Source organism: Lepisosteus oculatus, chromosome 24, assembly GCF_040954835.1.
Source record: "Lepisosteus oculatus isolate fLepOcu1 chromosome 24, fLepOcu1.hap2, whole genome shotgun sequence".
In the NCBI taxonomy this organism is placed as follows: Eukaryota; Metazoa; Chordata; class Actinopteri; order Semionotiformes; family Lepisosteidae; genus Lepisosteus; species Lepisosteus oculatus.
This window is the reverse complement of record NC_090719.1, coordinates 8,526,423-8,538,939: the sequence shown is the minus strand read 5'-3', so window position 1 is coordinate 8,538,939 and position 12,517 is coordinate 8,526,423. Positions and strand designations below refer to the sequence as shown.

The 12,517-nt window shown below is 36.8% G+C and overlaps 1 protein-coding gene across 8 annotated transcripts in view; it reads left to right on the top strand.

The window, feature by feature from the left end:
• The window catches only part of LOC102689900 (disabled homolog 2-interacting protein), a 365,385-nt gene that overhangs the window by 221,833 nt on the left and 131,035 nt on the right, over nt 1–12,517 (top strand). For all 8 annotated transcript variants that reach the window (XM_015366894.2, XM_015366893.2, XM_015366892.2 and 5 more), the window contains one exon: nt 3,267–3,385. In XM_015366894.2, the coding sequence (XP_015222380.2) occupies nt 3,267–3,385 (119 nt within the window). The remainder of the gene's footprint in view (nt 1–3,266; nt 3,386–12,517) is intronic.

Below are 12,517 nucleotides of genomic sequence, written 5' to 3'. Positions count from 1 at the left end.
TGAGAGACGGAGAATCGAATCCCTGGCCGCAAACACAAGACACATACAGTATACACTGGAGCTCTGCTTTTTCATACAGCAATTCCAATTGTATAAAAAAAGTTATTTTGCTCCCAATCAAAATACCAAAAAAAGGTTCTTCAAAGAAATGCTCCTTCAGTCATCGGCTAATAACACTCTTCATGCACTCTGCCACATCATTAGGTGTTTCATTTGTGTAGCTTAACTGCACAGATTATCATAAAACCTCTGAGTAGGAGAGAACAAACAAGAAGAGAAGGAAATTCTGCTTTGCTGGCAGTATTGATCAGTCAATGAAAATGTCTTTTTTTTTTTCAAGGTCACCTTCTCCTACCTATAAATTAAGGTTACCTTATTTCTGACATTGTCTGTCTCTTAAACACTGCTCTTTTCCCTGCATTGTTTTTTCTCAGTGGGCTTCAGGAAGGAATGTACTGTAGGATTCCCTGTGGTGGAGTCTGCTAGGGGCTGCAGGGAAAGCTGGTTAAAAAAGAAAGAAAAGGGGGTAAAAATTAACTGCAAATGTACAGTTAAAAGAGAGGTGGGTTACGTAATTTTTTATTTAATTTCCGGCAGTGATAAGGTGACTGTGCTGCATTCTAAAAGCTACATAACTTAAAGGGACTGTTTTTGAAAACCACGTTGAAATATTAAATGTTTGTTTTTCTTCTGGTATTGAGACACGGACAAAGAACAGTATTATGTCTTAGCTAACATAAATTCTCTAAGGGTAGAGGCTTATTTATCTTTTTTTCTGTGGTATTTAATGGTGCCCCATAAAACTCTTTTAAGTGATAGATAGATGGCATTTCTCCTTTTCATAAGGTATCTCAGAGAATGTTTTTACCAGGCAATGGAGACATGAGAAGCAAACACTGCAGGAACTGGAGAATTGCTTTAGTAAGCATTTTCATAAGGCAGAATGGAAGTGCAGTGTTTTGCTGGCAAGGAGAAGGATTTTCAAAGCAAGCTGCAGTGGTTGTGATGTTGTAAAGGTGTTGCATTAAAATAAACAGAAAAAAGCCTCTCTGCAGTATATATTAATGATGTGAAGGATTTATTATACTTTCTGAATTGTGTTGTTTCCATGGGAACCATCACAAAGCCAAAGGTCCTTAAAGAAGGAGTAATTCAAAACGTGCTGTTAAAGCTGGTGTTTAATGTTAGGAATGCAGAGTACAGGATGTTACTGTGTGAAAAGACCTTACTAGCTTCTGTACACACTGTATAAAAAAAGTCAGAAGCATACTGTTCTGTATGTTAATTTCCCTTCACTGCAGATTATGTGGGTATGACAGGGTGTGTCAATAAATCCATGAACAAATAAATGTGACTGTAAAGTATACACTGCTCTATAGATCAGTAATGCAAAAATAAATACCTCGATGCAGCACTATTGCCTTGCCAAAACCATGTGTTCTACTAACTTGCACTCTGTCCACTTCACCTTTAAATCAGGAGTTACAGTATGTCCCACAGCAGAATTGGCAACTAGATTTCTGAACTTGAAGGCTACACACTGTGCCTTTTTTTGTGATGTTGGAACGTTTTATGTGTACTTGAAATGGTTAATGTGGTAAGTTCCCTTTTTAAGCAAACGCAGCAAGTGCATTATCCTCCTATCTTCCAATCTGTTAGCAAAATGTATTCCGTTTTCTTCCATAATCCCATGTTCTATGCACAAATCTAAAAACCCTTCTCAATATGAAATCTACATTTTGTTAGTGTCAACGATAGTTGTATGTCAGGCATTTAAGAAAAATCTTCTAACTACAATATCATTCAGATCAAGTATATGAAGACAATTTTTGCATTAGATGCTAGACTGCAAAACTGCTGCACATATACAGGGTAGATTGCTTCTCCTGCTTTATTTTCTGAGAGCTTTTTTGCTGAATGGAGTGTTCCCCTGAGTGTGGTGTATATCTGCATGAGAATGCTTGTCACAGGAGTAGTGTTTTTTTCATAAGAAGGACAAATTGTGCCATCCATCACAGGAAAATGAGAACTGGCCTTATCTGCATTATCAGTGACCCCATTTCTTTCTGCTTCTCTGTTTCACATCTTGTGTCTCATCTTTTTCCATTTTGTGAAACCTCCTTTCTTTTTTGTCCTGTCAGTCAGTTCCTGACAGTCACATTCATTGGCTTTGATGATTCCACTGGGGTGCTGCTATCACCCATTGAAACTAATAGGGTTCTACAAGTACTCTTACAGCATATTCCAATATGCCAAGTTATCGGGGGGTTTTGGAGGCTTCTGTAAAAAGAAACTGTTTCTATTTTACAGCTGCGACAAAAAATCTATTTAGCAGAAGAATGAAAAATGTGTTTCTGAAAACATGAGTCATACTGTATATATGACTGAAAAAATATTTTTTTAATACTTTATTTCATATTTTCAATTTGCGACAAAGCTAGTTTCAGCTAACACTGGAGATTGGAGCAAACACACTAAAGTAATTGCTGTCAGTCACCAGTTGAGGCAGACTAACACAAAACTCAGATAATGTACTGTCTAGCACTATTTGAAATTCTTGCTTATACTGTATATCACATATTTCAGGTTAATACTCTTGGCTTCATCTTTTTAAACATTAAAATGGTTAATGGAGCTGCAACATTCTCCTTTAACGTTAGTTTGTCAGAACACAATAATTGCCAGAACAAAGGTAAACAATCTGATTGTTTACAGTACACCGCTGTAATAATGATCTTGTCAGCATCTCTGCATCGCTTCGTGTAATGAAGGGCATCGTTACAAACAGATTCAGAACTGAATTATGTTCTCACTGCATTTGTTTTTTGATGTTGTTCGCAGGCAGAATTGGCACACTTTAAAAATGATTGCGGTCTATCAATCTGCGCCTGCTTTAGATAAGAATGTCCCTTCTGCAAGCCAACAGAGCTAAATCTCGCCGTTCTTCCTCAGAACTTGCTGTATGCTAGTCTTGTCTTTTTGTCTGTTTTTTTTTAATGCCAGCCAATAGTTTCCATGGTAACCAGGGCTTAGGGGAGTCTCACGTCGACGTAGCCGACTTGGCTGTGTGAGCAGTAAGAGCAGATGTTGGATGGGGATCTTCAGAGCTCAGAACAATGCACATTGCTTCAAGCAGTCGCCGATGAAAGGACCTGAAAGAAGAACGAGAAAAGGGACCAGCGTAGTTTGAACTGCTGATTTGCTTGGTGTTGTTAAGATTTTTTTTTTTATTTAATTCTTCTTCTCGTCCCCCCGCCTCCTCACAGGGGTTTCTGAGCCGACGGCTAAAGGGATCCATCAAAAGGACAAAGAGTCAGCCCAAGCTCGACAGAAACAGCAGCTTCAGGCACATCTTACCTGGCATCAGAAGTGTGGACAATGAAAGGTAGGAGAGCCTGTTTTCTGGCGAGCTGACCAACCCTCCTTGCCTTTCACTACAGGATGTGCTTAAGTGGGTGGGGGGTCTGTTTGAGAGCATCATGCACTCGTTTCTCAGCACTGTAGGGATACTTAAGATGTTATCAGACCTGTGCATTTAACTCAGAGCGATAACCTGGATATTAAGGTCATTACCCACAAGGTTGTGTTGTTCCATAAAGCAATGTAGTTTCAGTCGTGGTATTGTCATTTTTCCGTTTTGCATGTGATAATAACAGTTGTCATAGAACTGAGTTAGCACTAGGAAGGAAAAAAATACAGAAAACTTCTAGCTATTGCAGAGCTCTTACTAAGTGCTGTACTGCACTGTATGTTGTACAGTAAAAGCAAGGGTCAAAGTTGAGACAGGGCATGAAACTGTCACTGTACGATCGCACATACCTTTTTCCTAACTCAACTTTCTGTATATGAAACAGGTTTTGCTTTTGTTGTATACTGCATTCCTTCGATGGAGCTAATGTTCACAAGGACACTTTGTATTTACTTATTAATAACAGTAAGATCTCTAAGCTTATAAATTATTATTCCTTAGTTGCTTTCTCGAAAACCTTAGTTGCTTTCTTGTTTTTGCTGTTCATGGGTTCAAGTTATTCTTTTATTTTCTGTCTTCCTTGCAGTTCTATTTAAGTCGTCTTTTAAGACATCTGTAAGTGACGCTCATCTCCGTGTGTATTTACTCAAGGCTGTGTCAGCCCTGCAAAATCCCTTTGGGATTGACAGTTGAAAGCATTCTACCACTCCCACAGAGGCTTTGACTTATATATCTTATACAGTAAATTTGTTGTGGAGTGATGCAAAGAATTAAGCAAATGAAAACTGCTATACACACTGCTATACACTGCTATACACTGCTATATGCAATTCTTTATTAAGAAAATAAGGAAAGATGAAGAGCGTTTCTGAAGCCAGATGTGAAAACACTCTCTGAGGCACCTACAGTATCTGCTGTCTCTTTTCAATACTTTGTCTTTGTGTATAATGATAAATATACCCATTAATCATCTTTTATTTTAAGTACCACAAAGCAAAACCCAAGTGGAATTGACTCAACCTTATGTGCTATTGCAGTCTTTTATTTTATTTTTCCTTTCTTTGGTTGTTCAATTTAAGTTGAATTAGAATTCTAAGGAAATCAAACCATTCTGCTTCCTTTAATACCTGAATGCTGTGCTGTTTTGGATGGTCAGTAGATCTATGAGTGCAGCGTAGGTCAATCATATCTGTGCTAGAATTAAGTCAGCCTCTTTTCTGCCAGATCAGGAACAATGCAGGGCTAAAGGTCCCATAGTATCTGCATTCCAGAAAGCTGCTGCAACTGACAAGTGAAGACCAAGAAGTCTGTATACAGGGGCACACACTGAGGAACCAGGCTATATACAGTACTTGATTGTCCTGGAGGGCAATGGTAACAGATAAAGAGAAAGGCCCATTAATGTGGTCATAAGCACACTCGGTAAATGAAGGGGAACAAAACTAGTCAGTCAAACCTTCTTGTATGATGCCTTCTTGCAAGTTGCTGAAGAAGTATCTGTTTTTTATGAGAAACCACACACATACTGTACATTTAACGTGTTTTTTTTAAAGAGATTGTGGAACAGTGCTAATTGCATATATCGTAGTATTTTGTTTGCTTTGATTGGAACTCCCAAAATGCAAACAATGGAAAATGGGAAGGTGTTTTAGTTATGGACAGATTTTATGTAAATCTCTGTATTTATACAAGAGAGCAGAACAAATGTATAGTATCATTGTGGAGACTCAAGAATGTATTTTTCGTGAAGTTCAGTGGAAGGTTTTGTCCAGCTTGCATTTTTTTTGTTAAAGCGATTAATGTTTGGAGTGAGCTTTGTACAGGAAATATTGTAATTATTGAACTGCTGGTTGCTATATTCATAATGATACCATCTATGAGCTACAGTTAACAAAATTATACCTCGAAATTAGCATTCTCTTTCAAATTGATTCATCACTCCTAGTAGAATATTTGAGGTCAATTGTGTTTGTTCACCTTCCAAATCTGTGATTTAAGTGTTATATTTTAATCATATTCCTCTTCTCCAGCTGGATGCTTAATTCACCTTTATTATGAGTCCTGGTATTCAAGGGAAAACATTGCTCATGTAAATTTGATGTCCCGTTCTCATTTCAGTGCCATTTAATAATGGATTGAACTATCTCCTCTGCTGTAAAGCATGAAGGAACAGTGAAGGGTGGACACTCGAGTGTGCTGTTGGAAGACAGTAACACAGTTTTGCTTGCCCCCAGCTCATCTCTCTCTCATCAGCTTTTATTAAATTTCTCTTCCCTCTGACAACTCTCCCCTTCCTACTGTAGGAAAGCGAGCTTTTCAAGGCAAGATGATCGGGCAATGGAAAACCTTTTGAAAACCTCCTCATTCCCTTTTTATTTAGCCATTAGAAATCATAATAAAAGCTAAAAATTCAGGATAGTCCTAGTCACTGAACATTTTCCCCAGTCTATAAATACAGCAGGTGGGTTTCGGCTGACTGTTCCTTCTCTGTCTCGTGCTGCTTTTTGTTCTGAAAATTCAGCTTGGCTGTTAAATGCTCACCTGCCTGAGGAAAGTGGCTGCGAAGGGCAACAGGGTCCTTTGTACATTGTTTTGCACACCCAGAGAAAATTCAAGAGGCTGCTCTGAGGCAAACACAGCTCCTTAATGAATATGTGCTGGCGATTTCTGACTACATTGTAAAAGAGAAACAAACACAAAACACAGCAAGTAAGAAATACACAGCTGGGTGGTGAAAATTTTCAAACACTGTTTGAATGAGTTGTCCTCATAACCAGAGATGTTTTAGATTGCCAGAGTTCTGAATAATAACAATAATCATCATCACCATCATCATTCTTTATGGAAGAAGTTTTGCATGCCCTTTTTATTTTCTTTTGAATACTCAAAATCCTTTTAAAGAAAATTTGTTATCTATCATTTTGTTGCATAGTTGATTCATTGTCTTCCACTGCTCATATTAGGAGTTTCCTGTGAGTCAATTATTACTTGCTGTATTCTGCTTTACATACAGTATGTAAAAGCCATTCTAAAATGGAATCTCTAACACAGGATGTTTTAGATGGAATTAGCTGCATGAATTCTGTAATACCACAAATATTCTTTCTCACGACATCTATCTGTAACAGATCACAGTTCTTGCAGGAGAAAGCATATACTGTAGGTTTTAAGATGTTTTTTTTTTCCCATTGATATGATATTTAACTTCAGTATTTGAATATTGTGAGATGTTTTTCATTTTATTCCATTCCATGTGATTCACAATGTTTGCCACCATTTCCAATTTTCTTATTGTTTGCGTAGACATGTGCAAATGTTTGTGCAAGTCTCGATGAATGAAGAAAGAGTGGGTGATGAAATTTGCATAAGTGATGTACTGGAGATAGCGGATACTGTGCCCAGCAAAATTATTGGGACAACAGTCAAAACTGTAGTGAAGCAAATTGTATCTGTGATTGAGATTAAAATGAATGATTAGTGTAATATACATTTTACTTTTGGGTAAATCCATACATACTTTTGTTATTAGAACGTAAACATTCGTTGTGATCAATCCACTTTTTAGTTCTCTTTCAAGAAAGTAATGCGTGGTAATTGCAACCACATTGAGTTCTTAATTGTTCAGACTCATTGTTCTGACTTCTGAGTTATTCTGAGTTTTTTAAAATAAATTTCTTCACTATTTAAACTCAGTTAGATCTGCCACTTAGATATTTTCTACATCTTTTACACTTCTGTCATACCTCATGCAATTATTACCTCAATAGTTTTGTTTTTTTTTAAACAAATTGAGTAAGAAGCTAATTATGCTTTCTTAACATCATATGCAATTGAAGTGTAACTGCATTACAAATACTGAGATATCATGCCACTTAAAAGATCTTTTATCAAAATATTGCATTTATACAAGGGACACTTTATGAGTAACAAATTCCTTATTGAAGAAATAACATTCTTGACATCTGAAATAAAATTAGAAAGCCACATTGCTATTGCAGCTGACTACTGGAGAACTATGTTTTTGTACAGTATAGACTGTATAATGGCACTGCAACCTTCCCTTTAGTCTCCTGTTGGAAAACGAAGATAAGGAAATCGTTGGGAAAATAAGCCATTATTGCTTTAATGTAAACTGTTCACTACAATGGAATATACCAGGAAAACAAGTACTGTACCTACCTTTTAAAATTCTTTAATCTGTTGCACAGTACACATACTGTCAAATAGATTAGTGAGTGCACAAGTATTTATCGTACATTTCCTTTCTAAGTGCCGATGGAAAGTTATTGTCTCCTTAAATGGAAGCTGTATAGCCCATGAGAGCTACAGTGCAGTCTTAATGGTAGTCGAAGTTCCGCTTAGTGACACATAACTGTCGGTTATACACCAGGAGATAATTACGGTTGAACTTCTGACACCCTGGTGAATATTTTATCTGTTAATAACTGCATTCCTGATGCTTTTGAAATGATTAATCTTTTTTTGGCATTGCTCCTGCTCCTGTAAATGACATCAAATGTAACGTTGTGCTGAAGAACAGTAGGCAATGAGAATGGTAATATCAATTTATCATGCGTTTTATACATTTTAAATTACTCTGTACTGCATACAGTAGCTTGTAGAACCATGTGTTGTTGTTTTTTTTCTTTGGCAGAGGGTGCACCATTTTTTTCTAATTCATGAAAAAGCAAAGATGCAAGATGTCAATAAAAAGAATTTTAGATCTGGTGCATTTTAAACTGTTATTTTCAAGTGAAGTGCCCGTTGTGTACTATTTTAAATGTCTTTTAATATATCCAAGTTTCAGTCTAAATAAAGTTTCATTTGATAGTCAGAATAATAGAATAAACAAATCTTAACGTGTTTTTGACTAGAGTTTGATTTTATTTTTCACCATAGATAAGGCTAGCTGAATTTTAAACGTGGTAAAGTTAAATGTTTATTTTAAGCACGTACTTAAATAGAAAAAGGTCAGAGTACCAAATATTTTCCAACTATAGGGGGCAATGGTTATCATGATTCCGATCTTGTGTGGTATTTGTGACTGCTCTTGATGTCCATACTGTACATAGAAAAAAAAACACTTAAAAACATCAGGACTGTTTCTACTCTGACTGCAAGAACAGTCCCTTGAATTGGGAGCACGCCATTGGCACATGTATAGTAATAGACCATCTGCTTCTGAGAATGGGTAGACATTCTGTACAGTGGGACAAGCACTAATGTCTTTATGGAGGCTGGGTTTTCGAAAAAAAATGAAGCTTGATTGAAAAATAGCAATATTACCAAGTATAGTCAGCATTAGGGCAGAGTAGTGGCCAAACTACTTAACTCACATTTTTTTAAATGTTGCAAGTTTGAGAGTCTCTCTCAGCTTCAGTTGAATCACATTCGTCTATACCTTTCAACTGTGACAGATAAACATTTTGGTTTTCATTTTAGATCATGTACAGTGAAGATTCAACGTATTTTGGAGATTAGCATCATAAGAAAATAATCCAAGACATAAAGGAAGTAAATTCTGCAGCATTATATTTGTACTTCATTGTAAATATAGTTCACAGGCTTTTTGAAACATCTTGTAATTGCTTTTTAACACTACATGAATACTTTAATGTTTAGTCCTACCGATTTGAAAATTGCCTGTTATAAATTCTTCACTAGTGATACAGGCAGGCTTAGAAGACAAGGCCTGGGGTGGCCTTTCACAAATTCAGACCACAAAATAGGTTTAATTTGTGGAATATTCTGTTTGTGGTTGTCTAGATTGAAATATGTAAAATAATAAGGTAATAATAGGTGTGTAAATGGTTTGTGACATCACAGTTTCAACATTAAAAATGTAACTGAAAGGTGAGTAACTATACCTTTTTTATCACTTGTCAGTTTCATTGGAAATGTTCTTAGATTCTTCTAAAGCCCAAAGTGTATTTTCTTAATTTTTAAATACCATTCTTCCTTTGGTCCTGCGGATTTGAGACGCAGATGATCTCTTACTGCCAACACATGAACATACACAGTGGGGAGCCTTGTATACTTCTATTATCCTGGGCTGATCTTCAGTTTACCTGATTCTAGGGGATGTAGCTCTGCATACTGTGAGCAGAACAGCTTTCTTGTTCACAGCATGTCAATACACATTGCAACATCTGCAAATTGTTCATGCGACAAAACCTGTGCAACTGCAAAGACAGCTATCGGCTTCACTTAAGTGCACCTTAAATGATTTTATTTTCTTAAGGAGCTGATTCTCAGTAATGATTCTAGGTTCGACCAAAACGTTGTGGGGGCTAATTGAACAAGTGGTCATCCCTTTTGTCATCTGCTGTCACAACCAAAATGTAATGTACCGTCCTTGATGAAGTGATTATTGGATCGTTTAGGAGAATAAATGGGAAGATCTGTCACCCCTGTGTATAGAGATTTCATTGTGCACTCAAAGACTGATCTCTTCCAGCCACCTGCCTTGTAAATACATACAGTACTTATAACTTGCACATTTTCCATTATTTCACATCTTGTTGTCTTATTTCAGATTTTATGCTTGTTCCCTGCACACATAAAGGGTTTGATCAATGCCCCTGAGAAGACTTTTGAGTTGTTGATTATGAATTAGGATGAAATATCAGTGCTGTGCTATGCTGTGAAAAGGAGGCCATTCAGCACATGTAGCCCTATTTGTAGTTTGTCAACAAAAACATTATGTGCCAAACCATGTTCAACCATGATTCCTAGCTCTACTCCTGAAGGACTACCGTGTTTGCTAGTTTTTTCTTTTGTTCCAGCTGAGATCCTTTAATTGATCTTCTTGAGTGTTTAGATGTTTGGTTTACTTACTGTAGTTCTGCAGTCAGCCTGAGTTTCAGAAATATCAATTTTCAAGCAGATTCTCTTCAACCACCTCCGCCTATAGAACTTTAAGCAGTCTCTCCTGCTGAAGGGTAATAAGCTTACTTGCTCAACAACTAATAGGTGATCAATTCCTGATGAGCAGACACAGGAGGAAAAAACAAGGTATCAAACACACTACAAAGAGTTTTTGCAGATGTCCTACTGTACATTTAATTTCATTGAAATGCACCTGAATTAAGAGAGTTCTAAAACTAAGAAATTGGAACAGGTTTGAAAACAATGATAAATTTTAACAGCAGAAAGCAAATGTAAAAATATGCCCCAATTATGAAATGGAAATTTCTTACCCTGTGATTAAGAACTTGGCTGTAGCAAAAATGTGAGCGCACAGTGGTCCCCCAGGACAAGTGTTGGTAACAACTGGTCTAGTCTGAAGACAATAAGATGAGCTGCATATAGCGAATAGAAAAACAGATGGTATAAATGCGGATGCTTCTTCAATTGCTTAGACTGTTTTGGAGGACAACTTGTACTGTTGTGTGTAGAGTCTGTAATTCAAAAATCCCAATTGCAGCACTAATTAGATAAAGAGAACTTTGATAAACAATAGTAAACCAATATAACTGGCTAATATCCTTGTTTTTCTTTTTAAGATGTAGAACAAATCAGCATTAATGGAGACAAAATAAAAATAAATATGCACGTGGCTAATGGAATGATAAGATTTTATATAAACCCTTGTGCAGTGACTATGTATATTATAGAAGAAATGTATACAACTTCTCCTGAGAGTATAGCACATAATGAAAGGAAAATCGTGTCGGTGCTACATTATTGTGCTGTCAGTCAAACCATGTAGTGTACGTGCAGGTTTGAGATTGGGTCTGATAAACCCTGCTATTTGAAAAAAACTGGCTGTTGCTGTAATTATGTTTTCAGCAGCACATGTATCTGTTAAGGTTACCTGCTCTGAGCCCAGCAGACAGGCCATAAATTGCAGCGTCCATCCAGCAGTCATGATTCCAGATGGAATTACAATCTGCTTTAATTTCTAAATTCCCCTGGTATCAGTTATCAGATTAGCCTGTTTGTTTCCCCTGTGTGTGCTGGTGCTCTGCCATCAGAAGGTGAAAAGCACAAATCCTTCCTTGCTGCTGTCTTCTTGACTCCACTTCCTGCTCTGTAGAGATGTACTGTAGATAAAAGTTGTTGCTTAGTGCTTTTACAAAATAGTTGTTAGTCAATGATGGTTTCAGTGAAGGGGTTTGCAGTGGATTAATTATGCATTTACAGTCGGTTTTGAACATGAGCTATGTTACAAGAGTGAGGATACCCAATTTAATCATAAATAATCTCAACATCAGGAGGATTATAGAATGTAATAAAATCACATTAAGTTTGAGAAGAGCTCTAGTCACCAGTTCAGGGTTATTTCTGTGGATTTCCTAAACTCTGCATATTTAGAGATTTGAGCATATGCCAAATGTGGAGCTACAGTACCTTTGGTTGATCAACTTGAAGATCCTACATGGCAGAACGTGTGTAGTGTGAGATTTACAACTAGAATGGTGATGGGGGGAGATTATTTAGGAATCAGTCACTTGGTGACTTGATTATTTCTGGCACTGGAAGACTTTTCCGTCCTTTGAGTGTGTACAATGGCAGCTCAAGACTCACGACCTTGTCCCTGAGAAAACTAGATCCAAGTCTGGTTAAATGTTAGTAGATATGGAGCAGAGCATTTGAAACCATTCCAGTGGCTGGGGTTGCCATATAAAGTATACACTTTTGTATTTTATGCATTGTATATAAGGTACTATATATTGCTTTGTTATATAGTTTAGTGAAACCTGTTGCTGTTGCTATTTGCATCATAAAATATGTTCCCTGGTTAGGAGGAGAATCAGAGAAATGTAACAGCAACAAATATGAGCATTGATGTTAACAAGGATGTTGAAGACATTGGGTTTAAAAGGATGTAAATCTTTTAATCAGATTTTATTAACTTAAAACTCAGGAGTCTAATTTAATGTGCCCCCTAGAGTCGTGATGAATTATGTTTCTGATTAGAGAAAAATATATATTTGTGTGACACTGGAGGGCAATAGCTGCTGCACGGACTGTTTCCAATATTACTAGTCTCTAGCATTTCAGATTTCACTGAGCATAAAACAGTAACATTCATCTCCATCTTTC